The sequence below is a fragment of the Lactuca sativa genome, chromosome 8, assembly GCF_002870075.4.
Source record: "Lactuca sativa cultivar Salinas chromosome 8, Lsat_Salinas_v11, whole genome shotgun sequence".
Taxonomy (NCBI): Eukaryota; Viridiplantae; Streptophyta; class Magnoliopsida; order Asterales; family Asteraceae; genus Lactuca; species Lactuca sativa.
This window is the reverse complement of record NC_056630.2, coordinates 144137632-144159426: the sequence shown is the minus strand read 5'-3', so window position 1 is coordinate 144159426 and position 21795 is coordinate 144137632. Positions and strand designations below refer to the sequence as shown.

The 21795-nt window shown below is 35.2% G+C and overlaps 3 protein-coding genes across 9 annotated transcripts; 1 reads left to right on the top strand and 2 right to left on the bottom strand.

Annotated features, from left to right (window-relative positions):
- Positions 1 to 12100: 12100 nt before the first annotated feature.
- Positions 12101 to 15561, top strand: LOC111882797 (protein TIFY 4B). Of its 6 annotated transcripts, XR_006185492.2 has the most exons (10): positions 12102 to 12499; positions 12599 to 12744; positions 12928 to 13049; positions 14264 to 14354; positions 14430 to 14583; positions 14652 to 14717; positions 14784 to 14868; positions 14932 to 15098; positions 15173 to 15284; positions 15365 to 15561. XR_006185492.2 is itself a non-coding variant. In XM_023879169.3 (9 exons), exons 1-8 carry the CDS (start codon positions 12370 to 12372, stop codon positions 15065 to 15067), a joined length of 912 nt encoding a protein of 303 aa, XP_023734937.1. In that variant the 5' UTR covers positions 12101 to 12369; the 3' UTR covers positions 15068 to 15098; positions 15173 to 15360. The 6 variants fall into 6 exon arrangements, 5 of the variants coding, with proteins under 5 accessions (XP_023734937.1, XP_042752937.1, XP_023734936.1 ...); XM_023879169.3 differs by lacking the exon at positions 15365 to 15561 and having other exon boundaries at positions 12101 to 12499; positions 14448 to 14583; positions 15173 to 15360; XM_042897003.2 differs by lacking the exon at positions 15365 to 15561 and having other exon boundaries at positions 15173 to 15360.
- A 71-nt stretch (positions 15562 to 15632) lies between these two features.
- LOC111882796 (amino acid transporter AVT6E) lies at positions 15633 to 17486 on the bottom strand. Its single transcript, XM_023879165.3, has one exon. The coding sequence runs from the start codon at positions 16980 to 16982 to the stop codon at positions 15633 to 15635; it is 1350 nt and encodes a 449-aa protein (XP_023734933.1). The 5' UTR covers positions 16983 to 17486.
- Positions 17487 to 17655: 169 nt separating this feature from the next.
- Positions 17656 to 21345, bottom strand: LOC111882794 (lysine-specific demethylase JMJ31). Of its 2 annotated transcripts, none has more exons than XM_023879162.2 (15): positions 21131 to 21345; positions 20949 to 21026; positions 20528 to 20611; positions 20336 to 20431; positions 20132 to 20200; positions 19914 to 20040; positions 19753 to 19825; positions 19547 to 19663; positions 19342 to 19461; positions 19222 to 19240; positions 19070 to 19130; positions 18718 to 18995; positions 18206 to 18321; positions 18022 to 18115; positions 17656 to 17939 (listed from the first exon to the last, which is right to left on the bottom strand). In XM_023879162.2, exons 1-15 carry the CDS (start codon positions 21227 to 21229, stop codon positions 17892 to 17894), a joined length of 1479 nt encoding a protein of 492 aa, XP_023734930.1. In that variant the 5' UTR covers positions 21230 to 21345; the 3' UTR covers positions 17656 to 17891. The 2 variants fall into 2 exon arrangements, with proteins under 2 accessions (XP_023734930.1, XP_023734931.1); XM_023879163.2 differs by having other exon boundaries at positions 19926 to 20040.
- Positions 21346 to 21795: the final 450 nt, after the last annotated feature.

Sequence of the window (21795 nt, the reverse complement as noted above, 5' to 3'; positions counted from 1 at the left end):
AGAAGCTAGCTCGAACATACATCCGAGAGATTGTATGACTACATGGTGTACCAATATCAATTATCTCCGACAGAGATAGTAGGTTCACCTCGCGATTCTGGCAGTCGCTACAAAAATCTCTTGGAACGAGACTAGACATGAGTACTGCTTACCATCCACAAACCGACTGTCAAAGTGAGAGGACCATACAGACCTTGGAAGATATGCTAAGAGCTTGTGTAATCGATTTTGGTAAAGCATGGGATACCCATTTACCACTAGTCGAATTCTCATACAACAATAGCTATCACTCCAGCATTAAAGTTGCTCCATTCGAAGCCCTCTATGGCCGGAAGTGCAGATCACCACTGTGTTGGGCTGAAGTGGGTGACACGCAACTAGCCAAGGGACAAGTACCCGACAACGCTCTCACAGGCCCGAAAATTATAAGAGAAACAACTGAGAAGATTGTACAAGTTCAGGAACGACTAAAGGCTTCAAGAGACAGACAAAAGAGTTATGCAAATAAAAGACGGAAGCCCTTAGAATTTCAGGTTGGGGACCGAGTGCTATTGAAGGTCTCGCCTTGGAAGGGGTTAATACGTTTCGGAAAACGTGGGAACTAAACCCAAGGTATATCGTACCACTCGAGATCCTTGCAAGGATCGGCCCGGTAGCATACAAACTTCGACTACCGCAGGAACTTAATAACGTACATCCTACCTTTCATGTGTCGAACTTGAAGAAATGCTTGTCCGATGAGACCCTCATCGTCCCTCTAGACGAAATCGAAATTAACGAAAGTCTCCACTTTATAAAGGAACCAATTGAGGTCATGGATAGGGAAATTAAAAGAACAAAACAAAGTCGCATACCCATTGTGAAGGTCCGCTGGAATTGAAAGCGGGGACCTGAATATAATTGCGAGCGCGAAGATCAGATGAAACAAAAGTACCCGCATCTCTTTCCCTAATCCACAAATATTTACTTTACATTTAATTTCGAGACGAAATTCCCTCCAACGGGGGGATGATGTGACAACCCGATATTTCGAATCAATGTAATGACCTAAAGAGTCAAGAATTGTAACCTCTTTTGATATAATGAAATTATCGTCGAAAATAAAATGTTCAAAAGTCTCTACTGAATTTCATAAATGATAGATTTTGTGTCAAGGATTTCAGAAATATAAAGAACACTAAATTCTGAGTTATAATGAGGAAGTTATGACCAACCTAAGATTCACAGCAAAACCATCAATACGGTTAAATATAAAACGCGAAGTTTCAATACAACAATTTCAGCCTTAGGTATCTAAATGAAAATTGTAAATATCATTAAACCGTCAACGTACATAAAAAGAACGTCCAAATCTGGCTCGTATGTGGAAGTTATGATTTTTCGAAATTTCGGATATAGCAGTAGACAACTAAAAAACTCGAAATAGAGATCGAGAGACTCTTGGCTTAAACAACCTAAATGAGAATCGCAGATCTCAACAATAGTAGTGCAACGGTAAAAATTCTAACGAAAACGGACGTCGGATGAAGAAGTTATGGATTTATGACGGAGTTTTCGTGTCCCGACCTGTTAAAAATAATTAATTAAAAATAAAGTCAAAATTAGCCGACGAAATCTAAACGAGAGTTGTAGAGCGTATTCTCACCTACGCGTGCATATATAGAACGTCGAAAACGAAGCTTATACGCGGAAGTTACGAATTTTACAAGTTCGAGACACAAAACCTGAGGTTGTCAGGCTGGCCACGACGTGGGGCCATGACTGATGGGTTCTCAGGCTTGGCAGCAGACGTATCGTCCATGGAAGAGGATAATATCGACTCCACGACGTGGGCAACTCTATTGCCACGTGGTGGGACCTAAAAATTGGGCTATAAATAAAGCTCAAAGGGTTCCGGGTTTCATGGCTCAATCCTCTTCTTTCTCGTGCCGAAGCTTTGCGTTTTAACCCCCGAAGCCATCCCGAAGCCCCGGTCTTCACATCCAAGTTCCGAAGGAAGGTCTTACACTCTCGAGAATTCCCGAGAATCCCGAGAAATCCGCTTTCTCCCGTCGAAGTTCTGCTCGGTTTTCATCTCACCATCTTCACTCTATCAAGTGAGTTCATACCCCTATAATTACGTTTTCAAATGCTTAAAATGCTTTGATACACTTTCAAGGGGGGGAAATACAAGTAAACACACGATTATTCTCGTGTGATTAACATCAATCTTTTGCTATATTTTTTGTTATAATCAATCATATGTGATTTATAACTATCACACGAAAACATTCTCATACAACATATCACGAAAACACTTTGTCCTTTTGGAATAAAACATGTTGTTATATAAATGTCAAATAATTTATTTATATTTTGAGTATGAATGTTCAATAATATTATTACAAACGTTATACTTGCATACAAAGTCGATATTGCACTAGGGTTTATCATACAAACGAATCACACATTTGGAAAAACTATAATAGGTAAAGTTTACTAGATATTCATGAGATTTTACATACTACAAATACTATATCAAGTAAATGCTTTCATATACAAGAACAAATGGACTTTTCATACGTAAATCTATTTAATACTAAGTTTTGTGAGACATTCAACTTCACGTACTTTCAAGTATGCAGTTAAAGTCCTATATTATATACCATAATCTCTTGTAGGGAGAGCGTGATACTTGTGTATAAATCTATACGGGATTGACAATCCCGCACCTAAATTGTTAGCTACAGTTAGACTGGCAAGTCTGGGGTAACAACCGTCATAACATTCCAACACCTAAAGAACATTGTTACAGGCAGTCTGGGTCAATAGCATGGTTATAAAACTCACATGGAGTATTAAAAACACGTTGATTTACGGGGTTATCAAATGCCTTAGTGATTTTATACATACATAAATCTACTATTCTAGGCATGAAAAACACTTTTTCAATTTAGTTTTGGAACTTTTAAATTACCACACACTTATGGAAAAACATTGGATTTCTAGAAGCAAACATTCAAAACAGTCGGGTCTTGGTAGAAGACTACCTTTATACTAGTAGGAAATATGGGATTTTCTAGGAGTATTCAAACATCTACAAACAATTTCATTCAAATTTATAAAACATTGACATTAAATACTTATGAACTCACCAGCTTAAACGTTGATCAACTCTTTCAAACTTACTTGTATTTCTCAGGGATTCAGTAATATAGGTAAACTTCAGCTTTTGGAGAAGTGACGCTAAGACGTCAGTTTAAAACTCATTTTGTCATCATATTGTAATTTGTTTTGAAACAAGTATCATTCAACAATGTATCTTTTAAATTATATATATGATGGCTGTTTTACTTTCTTTACTATGTATTCAACTGTTACGATACTACATGAAGTCATCCGCCCTCGAACGATTCCGCCGTTCTGGTTTGGGGGTGTGACATTTACCCCTTTGATTTTGATTCATGCACCATTTTTCGTTCATGAATCTGTTTCCAACTGTTTGTGGCAAAAGATCTGAGCATTATTCTTCTTATACAAAAGGGAATTAATAATAATAATAATAATAATAATAATAATAATAATAATAATAATAATAATAATAATAATAATAATAATAATAATACGACCGATGAAGGTTTCACCTGGATGGAAATCATGAACATCTCTCTGAAGCACTAGGGTTTTCTGTGAGAGTGCTAAAATCTGCAAGATTCCAAAACATAAATTAGATCTGAAAGTTTATATTTGTGATTTAAGCTCAAAACAAACCACCCCAACTTTTTCCCTTCGATATTACTTAGAAACGATCCATGCACCAAGAGACCAGATCCAACATTAATATTTTAACCATCGAAGTTTAAAGAAGGAGGAGAAAAGAAGAGAAACATCGGAGCAGAGCATGTATAGGTGGCCGAGAAGAAGGAGAAACTTCATTGCTGATGGATTTCTTGATACGATTTTCAGAGAGATTTTGCTTCTTGTTTTCAAATTTTAAATTCCTGGTCTTTGAGAGAGAAGACTCTTGGGGCTAAAGATTTCAAAAAAAATTGAATTGCCCGCCATGGTCGAAGGTACATGATACGGGTTGGGTCAAACGATGATTTGTGTATTGCATCTCAATGTCCTTCCTGTAGATTTTAAAATTGAAACTGAAGCTCATGACAAACATTGAATAGACCTGGAAGCAAATGATCTGCAAAATTTCAGAAAAATCAACGATATGAGAAGGGTTACGTTTAGAAAGACCAAGATAAGCATCAAATGGTTAGTTTGTTCAATATTTCCAAAGATATTAGAAACAAAAAAACCAAAAAAAAAGTATGACATGTTAAAAACTTAAGGCAACAAGAACCAACATCAATGGTAGATCGTTAAAATTCTTCGGAAGGTTTGCTGCAAATTTTCGAGACTATTAGTAAATCAAACATGTTATAAAGATTTCCATAGAGAAAAAACATAACTCACACCTGTATTTGAGCCCTAGCACGTGAAATTGAAACACACATCTTAACATACACAAAGTAAGAACATAAAGAAACTCTTGAATAACCTACCTCGATCCGGTTTATACTGTGAGATGTCTGGTGGCGATAGTGGAGCCACTTTAGGGATATGGTTTCTGGTGTACAATGGTGGCGTTGATGGTGGCAGTGAGATAGAGTTAGGGTTTCTCGTCGCAACATAAGGTAGAAGCGGGCGGCAGATGCCAATGAAAGTAGGTAATGACAACGTCAGGAGGTTGGTGGTAACCAAGGCTACCGGAGATTGAAGAGAGTAAGGAGGGAAACATAAGAGATTTGGGAAAAATGACGACGACTGATGGAACATTTTAGGGTTTTCCAAATACGCGTGTGTATACGCTTACATTGTAAGCTTAACAGGATTGTACATGGTGTTATAAGAGTTATACCTCTTAATTTTCAAGAAATAGGCAATATGTTTAATAATATAGTATATATATATATATATATATATATATATATATATATATATATAAAGAGAGAGAGAGAGAGAGAGAGAGAGAGCGCTACGTTCAGGTATTCAAAGTAATTATTGTGTTATTATATGCATAAATGTTGGTCAATCAAAATTTAAAATAAAAATAATTAATTAAATAAATAAATAAGTTTAAATAGGTAATTTGATAATTAGTTTCCACAAATAATATCATATAATTATGGTAACCATTGAATTCAGCTACCTGTTTTCTCCATCCATCGTCGACTTTTTAAAACCACCTCCAGGGTCGGTCCAAGACAATTTGAGGCCCGGAGCAAAATAAAAAAATTGGGCCCTTCATAATAAATATATATAACTTTTATTTTATAGAAAAAGCAACACCTCTGGAGAATTTTATTAATTAGAAAAGAATAATACAAATGTAGGTGACTTCCCCACCTATGGAAAGAATAAAAAGTTAGACAAGCCCCAAAGCCAAACAACCTAATATCCGTTAATACAAAACAACAAATAAAAAGGTAGACATGTTCTGAACCCCAATACATATACATAGCAAACAAAAACCAAAGAAATTTACATTTTCGAGCTTTTATAAATACAAAGTCATCGGTTATAGGCTCCCCCACCTATGGAAAGAATAAAAAAATTAGACAAGCCCCAAAGCCAAACAACCTAATATTTGTTAATACAAAACAACAAATAAAAAGGTAGACATGTTCCGAACCCCAATACATATACATAGCAAACAAAAACCAAAGAAAATTACATTTTCGAGCTTTTATAAATACAAAGTCATCAGTTATAGGCTTATAGCATCAGTTTCAATATAATCCAACAACTCTTTCATATGTAGCTACTGTTGGCTGCCTGTGATGATGTAGATAACCTTTAAGAAATTGAATAATATGACAAGTGTGGGGATCCAACTAAGAGTAGAAGGACATAACAATTGCAAAAACCAAACACAAGCATAAAATTCTGAAGTTCAGAATAACAGGGAAATCATAATTAAAAAGATTAACATTCAGAAGTTGAAATTAACCAAATGGATAAGGAATCATCTCTAAAAAATATCCAGGACATAAAGAAATTCCAGGGATTCCTAAGATTCACAATCAAAAGGTCATAAACTCACATTCTAAGATTCTACACAGTAACTAAAATTCTGAAGTTCAAAAAAGATTCATAAAAAATAGAATAAAACAGAAAAATAAGAAATTTTAAGAAGGTTTGAAAGTAGAACTTACAGAGATTCACAATCAGATGGTGGGATACTCAGATTCTACTTACGATTTCTTCTCAAATTCAATAAGAGTAAAAGACCATGACTCTCGTGTCTTAATTACAGTGGTGGTCTGGTTCTATTATGGTATTCCAAAAAAAGGAACCTTCAAATCGAAAATAACAAGGGAAAGAATTGAGTTCCAATCATCAGGTATCGTGAAAAGAAGAAGAAGCAAATGGAAATAAGACTCTCATTTGCCTATAGATGCTAGTATCAATGAGTATGATATGGTGAAAACTGAAAAGACGGAGAAACAGACAAAATCAGAAAATCAGAAAAGATGAAGGAGAAATCGATTCACTTGAAATGTGAATAAGAAACAGAAGAAATCAACTAACAGTTTGCTTCTTGAATCCGAAGAAGACATTTGGATTTTCCATATAAATCCATCATTGAAGAGTTATGGCACCTTGGAAGTCGGACATTGCTGGACGCCACTTCTGTTATCCCGCTTCATCTTTTGGATTGGCGCTGCTTCTAATAAGAGTATTGGCCATTTGGGATTTGAAAAAGGCTTAAAACTAATGGACTGTTACTATATAATTAATATAAGAAGTATAAAATGGGGGTCCTTCGGCATTTGGGGGCCCGGAGCGGTCGCCCAGCTTGCCCAGGCCCATGGGCCGGCCCTGACCACCTCCAATGTAAACTGTAACCCTAATCAAACCATCTCCAACCATCACCTCCATCCTTATGCCTCCCACCACCGGCCGCCACCCTACCATCTTGCTCCTCCAACCACCATATACACCACAATGTCGAGGGTTGTTGTTGTTATCTTTTCGTGAAGGCTGAAGACAGAGACCGACGAGGGGTTGCGCCATTTCCGTTGTGTGTAAGGACGAATGCACCACAACCACCTGTCGCTGCAGTTGCTTCTGCTCGGAGATGCGTCCATCGCCGGACGTCGCGACCTTCTTGCCTGAGAAGGGAGCTGTGGAGGATCCGCTGCCATTGGTCGAAGTCCGCTGCCATCATTCTTCTTATTTTCTTCTTCTGCTAGTTGCCACCTGTGTCAATAACCTTCTTCTTATATGTAAAATACAAAGTGAAGGTAGTTTGTCACTATTTTCATATCAAATTTACTTCTTCTTATATGATAAAAATCAATTTGTTTATGTAGATGATTCAATAGATGATATTGGTGAGATTCCAATTCTATTGGAATGGAATCACGAATTCCAATTCTGTTGGAATGGAATCACGAATTCCAATTTTGTTGGAATCACAGAAGTTGATGCTTGAAGAATAGATGACAAGATTGAAAGTGATTCTAAACAATATTATTCTTTTAGAATGTATTAGTTTCGTTGTTAGATTTTGATGTTTTCTTTCCCGTTTTGAAAGTTTTTTTAGTTTTATTCTTTAACAATAAATGTCATTGAGGAATTACCAGAAAATGATGATCAAGGGGCTAAAGTTGAGGGTCAAATTCATGGTAATGATCAACCTATTTGTGAGTACATGTCTCTGATTCTTTTTGGGAGTAAGAATGATACTTTCTCACCAGAGTATACAAGGGGTAGAGTTGGGAATTCCAAAAGACGTGAAGGTTCTTGCAGTAAGAGGCTTAATTTAGAAGAAATTGATGAGGGTGTTCACATATCAAATGAAAAAGAATGATGGTCAGTATGGCTCAATTGATGTTCAGGAGGCAGCAACTTCTGTTCATATTGATGAGATGGATGGTGTTAGGGAGGCTGCAAATGGTGTTGAAGAGGCATCGAATATTGTTGAAGGATGCTACAATACCCCCTGCTAATAATGATGATCAAAAATTGAATGAGTTACTTGATAAACTTATGGAAAATTTGATTGGAAGTGATGAAGATGATGCAGAGTATGAAGGGGATGGAGAATCCTAAGAGGGTAATCCAGAGTATGAAGAGGATGATGAATTTGAAGAAAATGATCCACAGTATGAAGAGGATGATGAATCTCAAGAAGTGGATGACATAATGGATATGGAGAACAATATTCAAGATGTGGATGTGGACATGGGAGACTTCATTATCAATGTTGAAAAAGATGAGGAAGGATCATGTATAAATGGTGTTGATGGGCATGAACTTGAAGATATGGAAGTGATCAACAATGAGGAATTCGAATCTTTAGATGAAGGATCTGACCAAGACAGAGAGAGAAGAGCTCTTATCAAGAATTTGGGAAAAGAAAAAAGGTGCAGCCTTGGGGCAATTGATTTGCATGCACTAGAATCAAGAATGAATATTTTCTTTAAAAAAATAACAATGTAATTCTTAGGGCACAGTGTAGAGGAGTTGTACCTGTCACCAATAAAGGCCAAGTGGGTAGCTAGGCTACCATTTCAAAAAGAAAGGGTAAAGAATTAAAGACACAAAAAGTAACATGTGGGTGGTATATTCATGCATCTAGGTCAAATCCTGAATCTGGCTGGTTGATAAGGACCTTAAATCAAACTCACACATGTTTACAAACAAGGAAACTCAGGGCTTGTACTGCCTCTTTAATCAGCAAGAAAATCCTTGATCAAGTTGAGGCAAATCCAGATATACCTTTGAGAGCCATACATGATCACTTTCAAAAGACTTACTAGGTGGGTATTTCGATGGACAAGGTGTTTAGGGCAAAGGATAAGGCAAGAAATCATGTCACTGGGGACTACACAAAGCAATATGAACTGTTGATGGACTATGTTCTCAAACTTCAAACTACCAACCCAAACACCATAGTTAAAATAGATGTATGCTCTAAGCCTAACCCTGATTCCCCAACCAGGCAGTTTAGAAGAATTTATGTGTGTTTGGGTCCACTAAAAAAAGGTTTCAAGGCATGCCTTAGGGACTTATTAGGTTTTGATGGTGCTATCATGAAAGGACCATTCCCTGGGCAGGTCCTTTCAGCAGTTGGTCTTGATTCCAATAATGGATTTCAGCATTCTTTATATGTACGGAACCCTTGTGACATATACTATAACTTGGTTAAGATATTTATTCTAAATAGTCTTCTATCAAAAAGTCATTTTTGACGTTTACTGTCTCTAAATTGACTAGACCGAATTTGCGGGCGTTACACCTTCAAAAAGAGACCAAAAGTTCCAAATTCAACTTTGAAAGGAGATTTGAATAGCGAAGACTATGAAGATGGAGAAATTATAATGAAACCCAAAGGTGTGGTGTTTCAAGGGAAAAATATGAATGGAGGAAAGAAGAAATACTTCTTCTACATAGATGTCAAAGAAATGTATTCTAATCAGAATCTTTCCAGCATCCTTCTCTGGATCAATAAATGTAAGAAGAATTTGAATGAAGATAAAGCGATAATTAAGAAGATTGTATGTTGGTATATGAAGATTCGAATAGTACTGATGACAATGATAAAGACACTACCCACAGTTTGAAGATTCAATATTCACCACAAAAGGGGAAAGTGTAGAGTCAAAGATATTGTGATGTATCGAAGTCTAGGTAATAGTCAAAGTCTTTATTGTTGTTTGTATCGAAGGTTTCATTACTTCGGTATATGTATCTATTTTATCATACATATTTGTTGTAACCCTTTAAGTGTCAAAGTCTTGATTTTTTTGTAGCTGTCGAGGGCACTATATATAGTGTTGTTGCTTAAGTCATTTGTAACTTTCGTACTCTCTCACTTTCACACATGTACTTTTGCAACCTCCAAATAATATTAGTTGAAACAAGATCTTATTTACATTATCATGTTCATATACATTCAGATAACATATTTTGATGGGCAAATGTCATATTAGCCCAACCAACTTATCACGTTTGTTTTAAAAGGTCACTAAATTATTTTATTGGTACATAAAGGGAATAAAGTAGAATGTGACATGTTGAAATCGTCCCTTAACCCCTTATAAGAGGTCACTTAATTATAATAATAATATAAATTAAAACAAATTAAAAAAAAAGACAAAAGAAAACTAAAACGTTTCCATATGGCTTTGCCCTCTTCTTCTTTCAATCGATGCCGACTTCTACTCATCATCTTCCTTATCCCCCTTTCTCTTCTCTATTAACACTTTGCTGCCAAAGACCATAAATGATTCTATTATGAGGTCTTCATTGGTGTTTATGAACAAAAGGATAAAAAAATACTCCATCTCAACTGTTACTATTCATCGTCATCACCAAGATCAGTGAACAGTGATGAATTAACAACACTCCCATTCATCAATGCTAAATCGCTTCATCACTATGGGCTCCCTGATACACGCCTTATTGAACCCTTGTAAATACTCACCTTAATCCCCTTGATTTCATTAACTCAATCTCGAACCTCTACAAGACAATCATCCATTCTTCGTTTTAATCAGAAAGTTGTGGTCTATACTTAGAATAATATGCACTATTTTGTGTAATTGGTGATCCGAAGTTGCTTCAAAGAAGTCTGCAGTCGGCTCGGGAACACACTGTTGACATACATTCAAAGGTTGTACTCTCTCTATGTGGCTACGGTATGAGAGGATAGAAGATGAGCTTATGGACATTTCCGACATGGATTGTATCGGTAAAGTTTTCGAATGCCCGAAATCCACTTTGATTGATAGCATGTAGGAATATCATATGTAATGTTGAACTACACCAAAGCTAGGTCAAATTCATACACTTGTTATGTGTTTTGAGTTTGATTCTTTTGGGGATTTTGTTGTTTGGTGGGTTATTGCTATATTTTCTTCAATTATGTTTTTGTAGTTGATCTCAAGTCTTAATTTTGTTTTCTAGCATCTTAGCCTCTAATGTTGTTATACAATTAAGTTGCTTCAGTTTGTTGGGAGTTGCTTAGACTTAATTCCATTAGATTTGGATGGATGTTTGTTTGCTTTAAGGGCTCGTGGAACTATGGCTCATAATTGTTATTGGTTTTGAGAAGATAAACTTCACAAAGTTTTATTGTGAAAAGGTAACCAAGTAGGAACAAAGGTGCTACAATGGAGCAGATTACACATGTTACCTGTTTAACCAGTACCAAGTAAAATAAGGACCATTTAAAACACTAAACTCATACTTCATTCCCTTTATGTACCAAAAAAATAATTTAGTGACCTTTTAAAACAAATTTGATAAGTTGGTTGGGCTAATATGACATTTGCCCTGTTTTGATTGATTACTTGACTCATCAGAATACTTGAACCATGTTGTTTTAGATGACCTATTTTATAAGAGTTATATAGATTATCTAATGATTTCAAATTATTTTGGAATATTTCATAATCCTTTATTTACTATTAATTAATTAACAAAATAAGTCCCTTAAATAAATATATTTTCAAATCTATTTTATTTTGTTATTGCGTGTAACCTAAAAGGACATTGTTATTTATAGTAATATTATCGGACTTTGTTATAATTATGGACACTAATCTCCATCCGTAACTTTTTTTTTATTTAATGTGAAATGTTTGTGTTTTAAAAAAATATATAATTTATTTAAGGTTGAAAAAAATCAAAAATGCATCTTGTGTGCTAGGGTGCTACCACTCTTTATGAAATATTAAGACTATTGGGTATGAGTCCATATTATAACATCGTAAAATTGTCACATCACATTGCTAATACCATAACTAAAATGAGGGTGGTGTTGAAATGTTGCAACATGTTATAACATATTAAGAGATAGAGAGAGAAAGAGACAAAGGAAAGAAGAAGAAGAAAATTGCGATTGATTGATTTATCTCTTTCAAACATGTCGTTACCATATTTTATACGATAACATCATTTGGGGTGATGTTCATGGTGTTATGACTGTGTGTTAAGGCTGGCACATCAGTTATAATGACATTGTGATGAACCGTACCATATGATCTAAAGAAAACATGCTAATGAGGTGACAAAAAAATAAATGTGACAGCACAAAAAATAATGTGACTACACTAAAGGAGTAAGGTGTTAGCTCTCTCTTCCGTCTAAATAATAGGGACATAATACATGGCACCATGGTGGCTATCTGCCGGCTTGAGGAAAAGAGAGCCGCTAAAGGCGATCAGGTGACGCGGCGGCTAACCTGTCCCACACACGCTCTCGACTCCACCTCCCCATTTTTTTTTCACGAAATTATTCAACCAAATAGTAATTCGAAATTGGGGAAAAATTGAAAACCTCTTTTTGATCTCTCTTGACTTTCCGAGACATCTGACGACCGCCATGACGACGGAGGAACCACCGCTCTCCGCATCAACAACGTCACTTCTAGATAAACCTCTTCACCAACTCACAGAAGACGACATTTCCCAACTCACTCGCGAAGACTGCCGCCGGTACCTCAAACAGAAAGGTTTACATCCTTCCGGTGGTTGTTTGGTCTATTTTATTGGTGTTCTGGTGTGTGTGTGTGTGTGTGTATTTTTAGATGGATTGTTTGATGCCGATACAGGAATGAGACGTCCGTCGTGGAATAAGTCTCAGGCGATCCAGCAAGTAGTTATGCTCAAGGCGTTACTTGAACCTACACCGGACTCGGACGGTTGCCGGCGGAAGCTCCACATTACCCATCTGCAACAGGAAACCCCAAACACGCGTGTACGTTTGGATTAATTAATCATCTCCACTCGTTTCCCTAATTTTTAATATAATGTATGTAGTAGTATTATTAAACTGTTAACAAAGTTAGCAGCATACTTGTCGTTTTGTGCTTTTGCATATTATATTATTATCTGATCCGCGATTACTTTGTTTTTGATCAATTTAATATACGAAATGTAGGCTCAGAAAGGAACAAGTGCGGATACGGAGGTCTCTGTTTCAGCTGATGAATCAGTACCTGGTCAGCGCCATGACATGGATCAATCGGATCTTTTTGGTGATAATAATTTTGTTCTTCCTGGGTAACTTCTTAAGTCATTTTACCCTATCAATGTAATAACCATAGATGTTTGAGGCCAATGCCTTGATGTATTAACCAAGATCTATTTTCTTCTTGCCCATTCCACCTTCAAATGACTTTCCCTTGACTTGTGAGTTGTGTCATGTTGTCTTTCTCTCATTGTATACTTATTACTGCAGTGCATTTGGTTGATGATGCATGAATGAGTCGTGTGATGCTAAATATTCACAGAAAGATTAAGATTGCATTACTTTATGGTTTTATTATTTATTTATTGATGTGACTATCCGCAAAGAAGATATGTTCTAAGTTGTATTGAATTACACTCCTGTATAACTGTATTGTCATTAGGAAGACTGCAAGCTGGTGCTATTAAATTTCTGCTTTAGGTATATTAGCAACCTTAAAGTTAGTTTCTTGTAGTTCATGATGATACAAAGCTTTGTGCAATCAAATGTTGAGGGGCTCTAATCATCAAAAGGTAGGGCATTCTCGCCTTAACTCAACAAGTAATTTATCTGAAACTAGGTTTGGGTTGGTTGAAACATTTCTCTAAACAAATTATTACAACGAAGTTACAATTGTTGGCCTTGTTATCTTACAACTTAATATGTATTGCATTTGTATCCCCTTACCTTCAATGTTCTTTACAGCTTCAGCTGGCATTAATATGAGGTCTTAGCAGTTAAACATGATTTATGATTATGAAGTTCTATTATGTCATTTTGTGGATGTGAATCGTTCGTATCATTTTTGTCAAGTTTACATTGCTAGATGTTAATCTATTACATATATCTGGAGCCACTTCAAAAACCCGAATGGTCAAAAGAGTAAATGGGTATAACTTTAATGGTCAAATATCACATAAACACTTATCTCAATTAATGGGAATTGGAGTATTTTCTGAAGCATCTTCTCATTCAAGGTGATAGATATATTATAGTTTGCATGGGTTTTAAAGTTTATTTAGGAGTTGGAATGTATCTGAATCCAATAAATTATGTGTCCACGCTCCACACCACATTGTCATTCACATTTTCAAAAAGATTAATTTCAATTCAATGAATAATGAAAATGTTCACGTAACCATCTTCAAGAAAAAAAAAAGCGTATCTTTCTTTCTTAACATTGTGTCTTGATCAACATGTCTTTCATATGAAAACATGGTTTCTTTTGTTCTTCTTTGAGATAAATTTTTTTTGCTTGCATTTTCAGGATTACTGGTGTGACAGATGAAGGAAAAGGACAGATGACAATTTTCTATAGTGGCAAGGTGAATGTCTATGATGATGTCCCAGCTGATAAGGTAACACAATACTAATATTTTGCACCATTTTTATTTTCCTATATTTTTTTAATATCACTGACTGAGTGATTTTAGGCACAAACTCTATTCAAGCTTGCTTCAAGCCCACTACAGTTTCATCAGGATGATGGAAATATGACCACATTTCCCCTTCCATTCCATTTGCAACCTCCAACTATATTAACAACCACAGAATCATCTGTCATGCACTTGCCCACATTGCAAACAGGTACCATTTCTGTTCTTTTGATATATATATGTATGTATGTATATGAATTATGAGTTTGTGCTCTACAGTAAGAAAGACAGATAAGTCTAGGATGCATAGAGAAGAAATCAGCATATTTCATGAGGAAAACTCTGGTAAATATCATATTTCACAAAAGTCTTTTTTTCTTCCTCTTTATGCATAAGTAACAATCTAAATAGATTATGGTGAGACAGGTGAAGAAGTTTCAGGAAGAGGAAGCAGAAAAGCATCAGTGCAGAGGTATCTTGAGAAGCGGAAAGATAGGTAGGTAACAAGTGAATGTTTGTGTGGTGAGTTGTTTCTGATTTTGTTGAGTGTTAGTTGAAGGTTTAAGAGGCAGAACAAACTAAAAGCCAGTGAATGTGGCAGCAGTAGCAGCTTCCATCATGTTTTCTTAACCCATCACAACGAAAACGAGCAGTCATTATCAACTACGACTTCACCACCTAACGAACCAGTTTGAGCTAAATGGGAATTTTAACGTATTTTCCCAGGTAAGTTAACACATACATATTTTTACCACATTAGGATTTAGGAGTCAAGTGCCTTATTTATTTATTTATTACAGGAAGGAAATCAGAATAGGAGAAGGTAAATGCATGTATATTTCAAGTGGAGATAGTGTTAGCCTGTTAGGGTTGCTGAGTAGATATATGAGATTGTTGTAGTAGGCCTTTCAGGTGCTTGCTTCTTTTATTACTCCATTATCTCCCATTCTTCAATGCTTTTTTTTTTTAATAAAGCTTTCTTAAATTTACAGTCGGTGTAAAGATGGAAACCGACCACATCGTCTCTTTGAAAACAGCAAAAAGGTAAACTAAAAAATCGAATTGTGTTTTTGTTTTGGTTACTTTAAAAAGTCATGGGAAAATAAAATAAAATAAATCAATGACATTAACTGAACGAACTACCGTTGTAATTAAGATTTGGAATACAAATAACTTGTCAATATACAAATGTACATAAATCTAACGAGGTTGTTGTATGGATGCTAAAGAACAAGAATCCACACACATAACACAATTGGGCTACTCTTGCATGCTATAAATGTTGCTAACAACCCCAACAATGCTAACCATGATGGCTAGAACCAACATCACCCATGAGAACAACCTCTCTCGGCTGCTCAAACCATTCGACCCACCACCCAACCGCAGCGCGATAAGAGCTGGAAAAGTGAACCCTAACGACACAGCTGTGGTTGCACCCGTGAACTTAAAAGCAGTCCATATACTTGGAATCATTGTGGATGCCATGTATATAAGCATCAAAAGCACACAAGTCAACCCCAAACACCTCTTCCTGCTCTTGCACAATGGCTTTGCTCCTTTAAAAACCAACGCATCAACCGTCTGCCTTAACGAAAAATGAATTACAGGGAACACCAAAATCAAATGGAAAATGTATCCCACACGAACGATGTAACTCAAACCTTCACTAAACCGAATCGCAAGAGGCTTATCAAAATTCGTAAGAACGTCTGCTTCTGTGTTGTTCCCGAAAAGAAGGTAGCCCGCTACTGCAGTCGACCAGTAGATGAATACACATATCACAGTCGTGAGCCTCCCAACTTTGTTCATCTTTTGAGGCGAACGACCTTCGAGTTCATTGTAGATCGGTTGAACATTGAAGTGACAAACGTACGCGTTTGACATGATCGGGATCACAACCAGAAGATCAAGAATTGCTTGTTCGGAACTGAAATCCGGAATCAGTCTTGGCGGGTCGGTTTTACCTTCGACCACCATAATAAACGCGACAACACAAGCAACTATAACGAAAATGATAGCAAGAACTACAGACGCGGCTGAAGTTACACTTAAAGATTCGATTCTGTCCAATGCACATAGTGGCGCAAGAAGCACGACCAAAGCGATCAAGATGATGAGTCTTCTATTCTCCCAGAACCCATTTGCTCCAAACCATTGAATGAAAACCCCCGAATGTCTTGGAGAGCCCGACATGACGTCGCCCATGATGATCAGATAAACCACCAAAACACCGGCGTTGTTCAAAACAATGCAAATCTCAGACAAGATTCTTGCTGGTGAACCCAAGGCTTGTTCCACAACCTCCCCATAGGATGTGGCTTTGCATTGAACGGAGAAACGAATGAGTAACTCAACACTGATTTCTGACAAAATCCCCATCAACAGAATCAAAACAATTCCGGTGACCAAGCCGAGGACTTTCATGGTGGCGGGTAATGCCATGATTCCGGCACCGATTACGGTTGTGGTTAAGTTGAACACCGCGCCGTAGATTCCGGAATCGGAGCTTTTATTGGAGGGGGATAAGTTATGAAGATTAATGTCATCATCAGCACAACCATTGTCATGAATTGAAGCCTCCCGTTGTCTGCCATCTCTGCTTCCCATAATGATGATTTACCAAGAAAAACATATGAAAACCCAAGAATAGAAGATCGTTACAGGAAGATTGAAGGTTTGGGTTTGAAAGAAATTGGATGGAAAAGCAAAAGCTTCATCATTTTTGTGGGTTTGGAGAGAGAATAAAGGAGGGTACGTAATTACGAATTTCTCTATAGACGTTGACTCTTCAGATTTTGACATGTTTTTTGACCCCTTACGATACAAATATACAATCCCTAGCCGATGTCATTCTTTCTTCCAAATGCAATTGGTAACGGGTCATTCATATATGAATCATGCTCATTTGATGCCAAACACGTATTCACTTTTTGTTCATATTATTTTAAATATATATAAGTATGTTTTATGATCTCAAGATTTTAAGAAAGAGCTACAGCTTTTTTTATCCCTCTTATGACCACGTTCTCTTTCTAAAACAGCAAAAATATGAACTAAAAGTTCGATGGTCTCCATCGATTTACTCTTGTTCAGATCCACCAAAATTTCTCAATGTAACTTTTTATTCGGTAAATGATGAAGTGAATATATTTATTTTTTTTGTTTAGGTTTGTTTAAAAAATCACGAGAAAATAAATTAAAAACTATGAACCGAATTCAATGCCATTAACAAGGTGCTTACAACAACCTACTACTTTTGTATTTGGATTTTGAATACAAATTAATCATCAAACTGAAACCTTATTTATAGATTCCCACATTCTTAATGCTACAACACTGATTTTGTTTTGTTCAAAGATACAATGCCTCTTTAAAAGGCTATGATAAAAAATAAAAAATAAAAACAAAAAAATGTTATATAGCTTTACCATTAAGTCAAACAGAAACAAACACCTTATGGCTTCAACTATCTTGTCATCAATGCAGTCGGATGCTGGTTTCCTAGAATGTATTTGGTCATTGAACTTTAATTCCCAAAAATCTATCCATAACATTTTTAAAAGCCTGTTGCATGTTTATAAATAATAAAACATGTTACATCATAATCATATGTAATATAATTAAAAGTATGTAATGTTGTACGAACCTGGCATGAAAATGACTCCTTTCTGTTAAGAAGTTTATCCATTACAGCAAACTGATCATCAAATACACCATAAAATGCTCTGTAGAATTCATTCCTAAGAACCAAAATGAATGTAATCAAAATCAAATCTTCTCTCAATAAAATAAAATAAAATAAACAAATTGTTGATGATTAGAATATATACCTGTCTTGTTCATTAGTCAACTTATCCATCTCATCAAATTTTCTAGTAAGAACTTCAGCTCCTACTGGTGAAAGCAAGTGCAGTACTAAACCCTCCAAAGTTCTTGGAAAGTGATGCTAACAAATTATAAATTTTATCAAATACTAATAATTAATTAGTATCCAGATTCTTAAATATTTCATATACAAATTTATCCACTTATGAAGAAATACCATATAAAAAGCCTTGAATATGAACTCAAAAAATGTTATAAAAAAGGTTAACCAACTCTGCATTTTTGTATTTCTGCCCGCTATATAGCAGGTCATAATTCTACTTTACACTTTTGGCCCAGGTTTTAAATTTTGTTACAAACTTGGTCCAAACTTTAAAATTTTGTTACAAATATGGTTTTAAAAGTCTTAAATCTGCCCTATTTTGCATTTGCTACAAAATATCTACCAAAATTTTAGAAAATGAGCAATTCTGCCAAAAATGATAAACTCAGAGAAATGTTGACAATGTGGACTCACCAACATGGCAAGAAACATTTTCTGAAGATTAAGTGGTTCAAGAGCCCATAAAATATTAGCAACTGGATCTTCCTCCAAGTAATACAATTCTGAGATTTCAATTTTTTTGGGCTCTGTTGTTTTCTCAATATCAGATGTTGAACTTGAATCCACTGCATTACTCAAATCAGCAGCACTCACATGATCGTGTACTAAAGAAACAAGTTCATGAAGAGATTTGAGAACACATGGCTCCAGATCATGTAGCATATTCCCACCAAAAACCTTCATCTTCTTATCTGGTAATTAAATCAATTGATTATTTTTGTTAATGATTTGATATAAATACGTAAAAAAGAAAATGTTAACTAACCTGATTCTTCATAAGAAGGCTTATCACTCACACAAGGGATAGTCTTGCACAGCATTCGATTCTGTCCAAATCATAGAAAAAGATACAATGTTGAATTAAAATTAATGCAAAATACATAATATTTGAAAAGGGTGATACTTAATTACTTATACCATTTCTTTATCAGTCAGTCTTCAAGATTACCAACACATGAAACATGGAATGAAAGATAAAAATAAGTTTCTGTATCATATTCTAACTAAACATGTAAAAAAAAAAAAATTTTAAAATACCTTTTTAATATCCTGCGCAGATAATACGAATCCATGTGTTCTGACATGCCAGACATCATTTCAGACCTCCACCAGAAGTTAACAGCAATTGTTAAACTTTCACTGTCAACTTGGTGAAACCTGATCAATAAAAGATATACAAAATCAGAAACAAGGAATGAAAAATATGATTATATATGAGAATGTATGAAATTCCAAATCTTACCACCCTTCAGGGATAAAAAGTGCATCGCCTGAATTCAGAATCACTCTCTGTGAATACTTTTTCAAGTGTTCTGCTCTTGGATGAAGAGAAAGATCAGGTTCATCCATGGGGACACCACTGGTAGAACATATATAATCAACACCAATACTCAATAGAAACAAAAATATCATCTTTTTTAACACATAACTAGTGTAATACACTAATACCTGTGATTTGAAGCCTCCCCATACAAAGGCATTGGATACAAGAAAGGAGTTGATGAAGGGGGCCATAGGTCAACTAAAGTTTGACCAAACAAGAAAAAAAGATTTTACAAAAGCATCAAAAACAACAAAACCTTAATAAGTGTTAAAATTAAAAATAAAACCTTGTTTGGTACCAGATACCACACACAGAAGGTTATGATGTGGATCATAGTGAGTGCTTGATCTTGTTTGAGCACCATTCATCCATAGATTGATAGAAGCCAAGGTCTTTGTCTTCAAAAATCGAGGCTGTATAAAATGGAACAGGTGTCAAGATATGAGGATTCTTAGGTGGAAAGATTGTTATGGAAATCAGAGATAATGGTGTAGAATAGATTACTGTCTGAATGTCTTCTATAAGATTTCCTATCTGAACCCTTTCTTCTTTCTCAGTATTCATAATTGGTACCTATATCAGTATACACATACTTTGCATCATATGTATATACATAAATGCCCCCCAAGTTAACGAATAAGAGAAAAAGTGGAAGTTCTTAAAAGAAGTACAGAATATACTTATCACTCAGTGCAAGCAAATAGCAACCTGTGCCAAATAAATCTGATCTTGCTCTGTTTCAATGGTAGCCAGATTTGAAACATCCTTGCAGTATTCGATAAAGGTAGATAAAGGCAACTGCACCTATAAAAGGCACAAAACAAATGTAGTAATTAAGTGGCATTTGAATCATAACCTCTACATTTAACAAAATCAGGTATAACTTGTTAAGAAAAATACCCTCTCATGATTTCTAATGTCACCATAAAAGACTGGTGCAGTTTTAGACAGCATTACTTCCACGGTTGATGCCCCTGCTAGTCCCTATATATATAAGCAATGGTAAATTTTGAACCTATATTCAAGTCTATGCTAACATACTTCATAAAACCATGTATAATAGATGCAGAATTGTTGTTGTTGGAAGACATATGTAGAAATGTATTCATCCCACTCTGGAGAAGTAATCATACCAGTCGATGAATTGAGAATAAACTCATAAATGAAAAGGCTATCAAACAGTGAGATACTTAGATGTTACAGTATGCAATACACACGTATTTGTCGCTTCATCAGTTCGATCCAAACCCCTAATATGGATGTTGATTCGCTATACAACTAACTATGAAGCTGAAATACGAAACGAGTGTTGAAGACAGACCTGTAAGTAATCAAGACCCCCAGTGGACGGATTCCACTTACTGGAAGCCTTCCAATCGTTGACGCATCCATGAAAGACCTTTAGTTAACCAGACAAATTCAATAAAAGAGAATAGTTAACTTGAGTGACAAAGATCGGGAATATGAGTAAGTAAACTGGTTATTCGTAGATTGGAATATTACAGCAGGGACATTTTTAGGTTCAATTAGGGAAGTGAATTCTTCAGCTGATGGAATTGCGTCTAGTATGGTGATTGTGATTCGAACAGAATTTTCTTCCATTTTTTGCTTACGAGTTGCAATGAAAACTGGAAACGGGGTTTAGGCGTTCCTAAAACTGCTTCGAATAGCTATCGATTTACATGCCACGTATTATTAGTAGAGTGCTAAACTAAGAACCTTCTGCGGATTTATTTTAGGTAAATACTATATATATATATATATATATATATATATATATATATATATATATATATATATATATATATATATATATATATATATATATATATATATAGTTTAGTTGAAGTCTTTACGAATAAATGTTTTATTTTTATTATAACAATAACATTGTTGTTAAATTTGATATAATAATTCGTATATTAAATTGATATAATATATATATATTGATTATTTTGAATTATATGATAATATATACATCTATTATAATTGAATAATCTCAATCATTTGAATGACTTCTACCCGTAAGTTACACATAAATAAAATTAAATATATATAGTTTAATGTTATTTATAGTTGTTGTTATTGTTAATTAATTTTTTAAAATTTATTGGCTTAATGTTTTAATTTTTGTCATTATAATTATTTAAAACATCAAACATCGTTTT

Coding starts and splice junctions, on each gene's coding strand:
- LOC111882797 (XM_042897003.2), top strand. CDS start 12,370: ATGACGACGGAGGAACCACCGCTCTCCGCATCAACAACGTCACTTCTA. Junction 14,355..14,429: donor ATGATGTCCCAGCTGATAAG/GTAACACAATAC, acceptor GAGTGATTTTAG/GCACAAACTCTATTCAAGCT. Junction 14,718..14,783: donor ATTTCATGAGGAAAACTCTG/GTAAATATCATA, acceptor CAATCTAAATAG/ATTATGGTGAGACAGGTGAA.
- LOC111882794 (XM_023879162.2), bottom strand. CDS start 21,229: ATGGAAGAAAATTCTGTTCGAATCACAATCACCATACTAGACGCAATT. Junction 20,612..20,948: donor GGGGTCTTGATTACTTACAG/GTCTGTCTTCAA, acceptor TTATATATATAG/GGACTAGCAGGGGCATCAAC. Junction 19,826..19,913: donor GGTATCTGGTACCAAACAAG/GTTTTATTTTTA, acceptor GTCAAACTTTAG/TTGACCTATGGCCCCCTTCA.
- LOC111882796 (XM_023879165.3), bottom strand. CDS start 16,982: ATGGGAAGCAGAGATGGCAGACAACGGGAGGCTTCAATTCATGACAAT.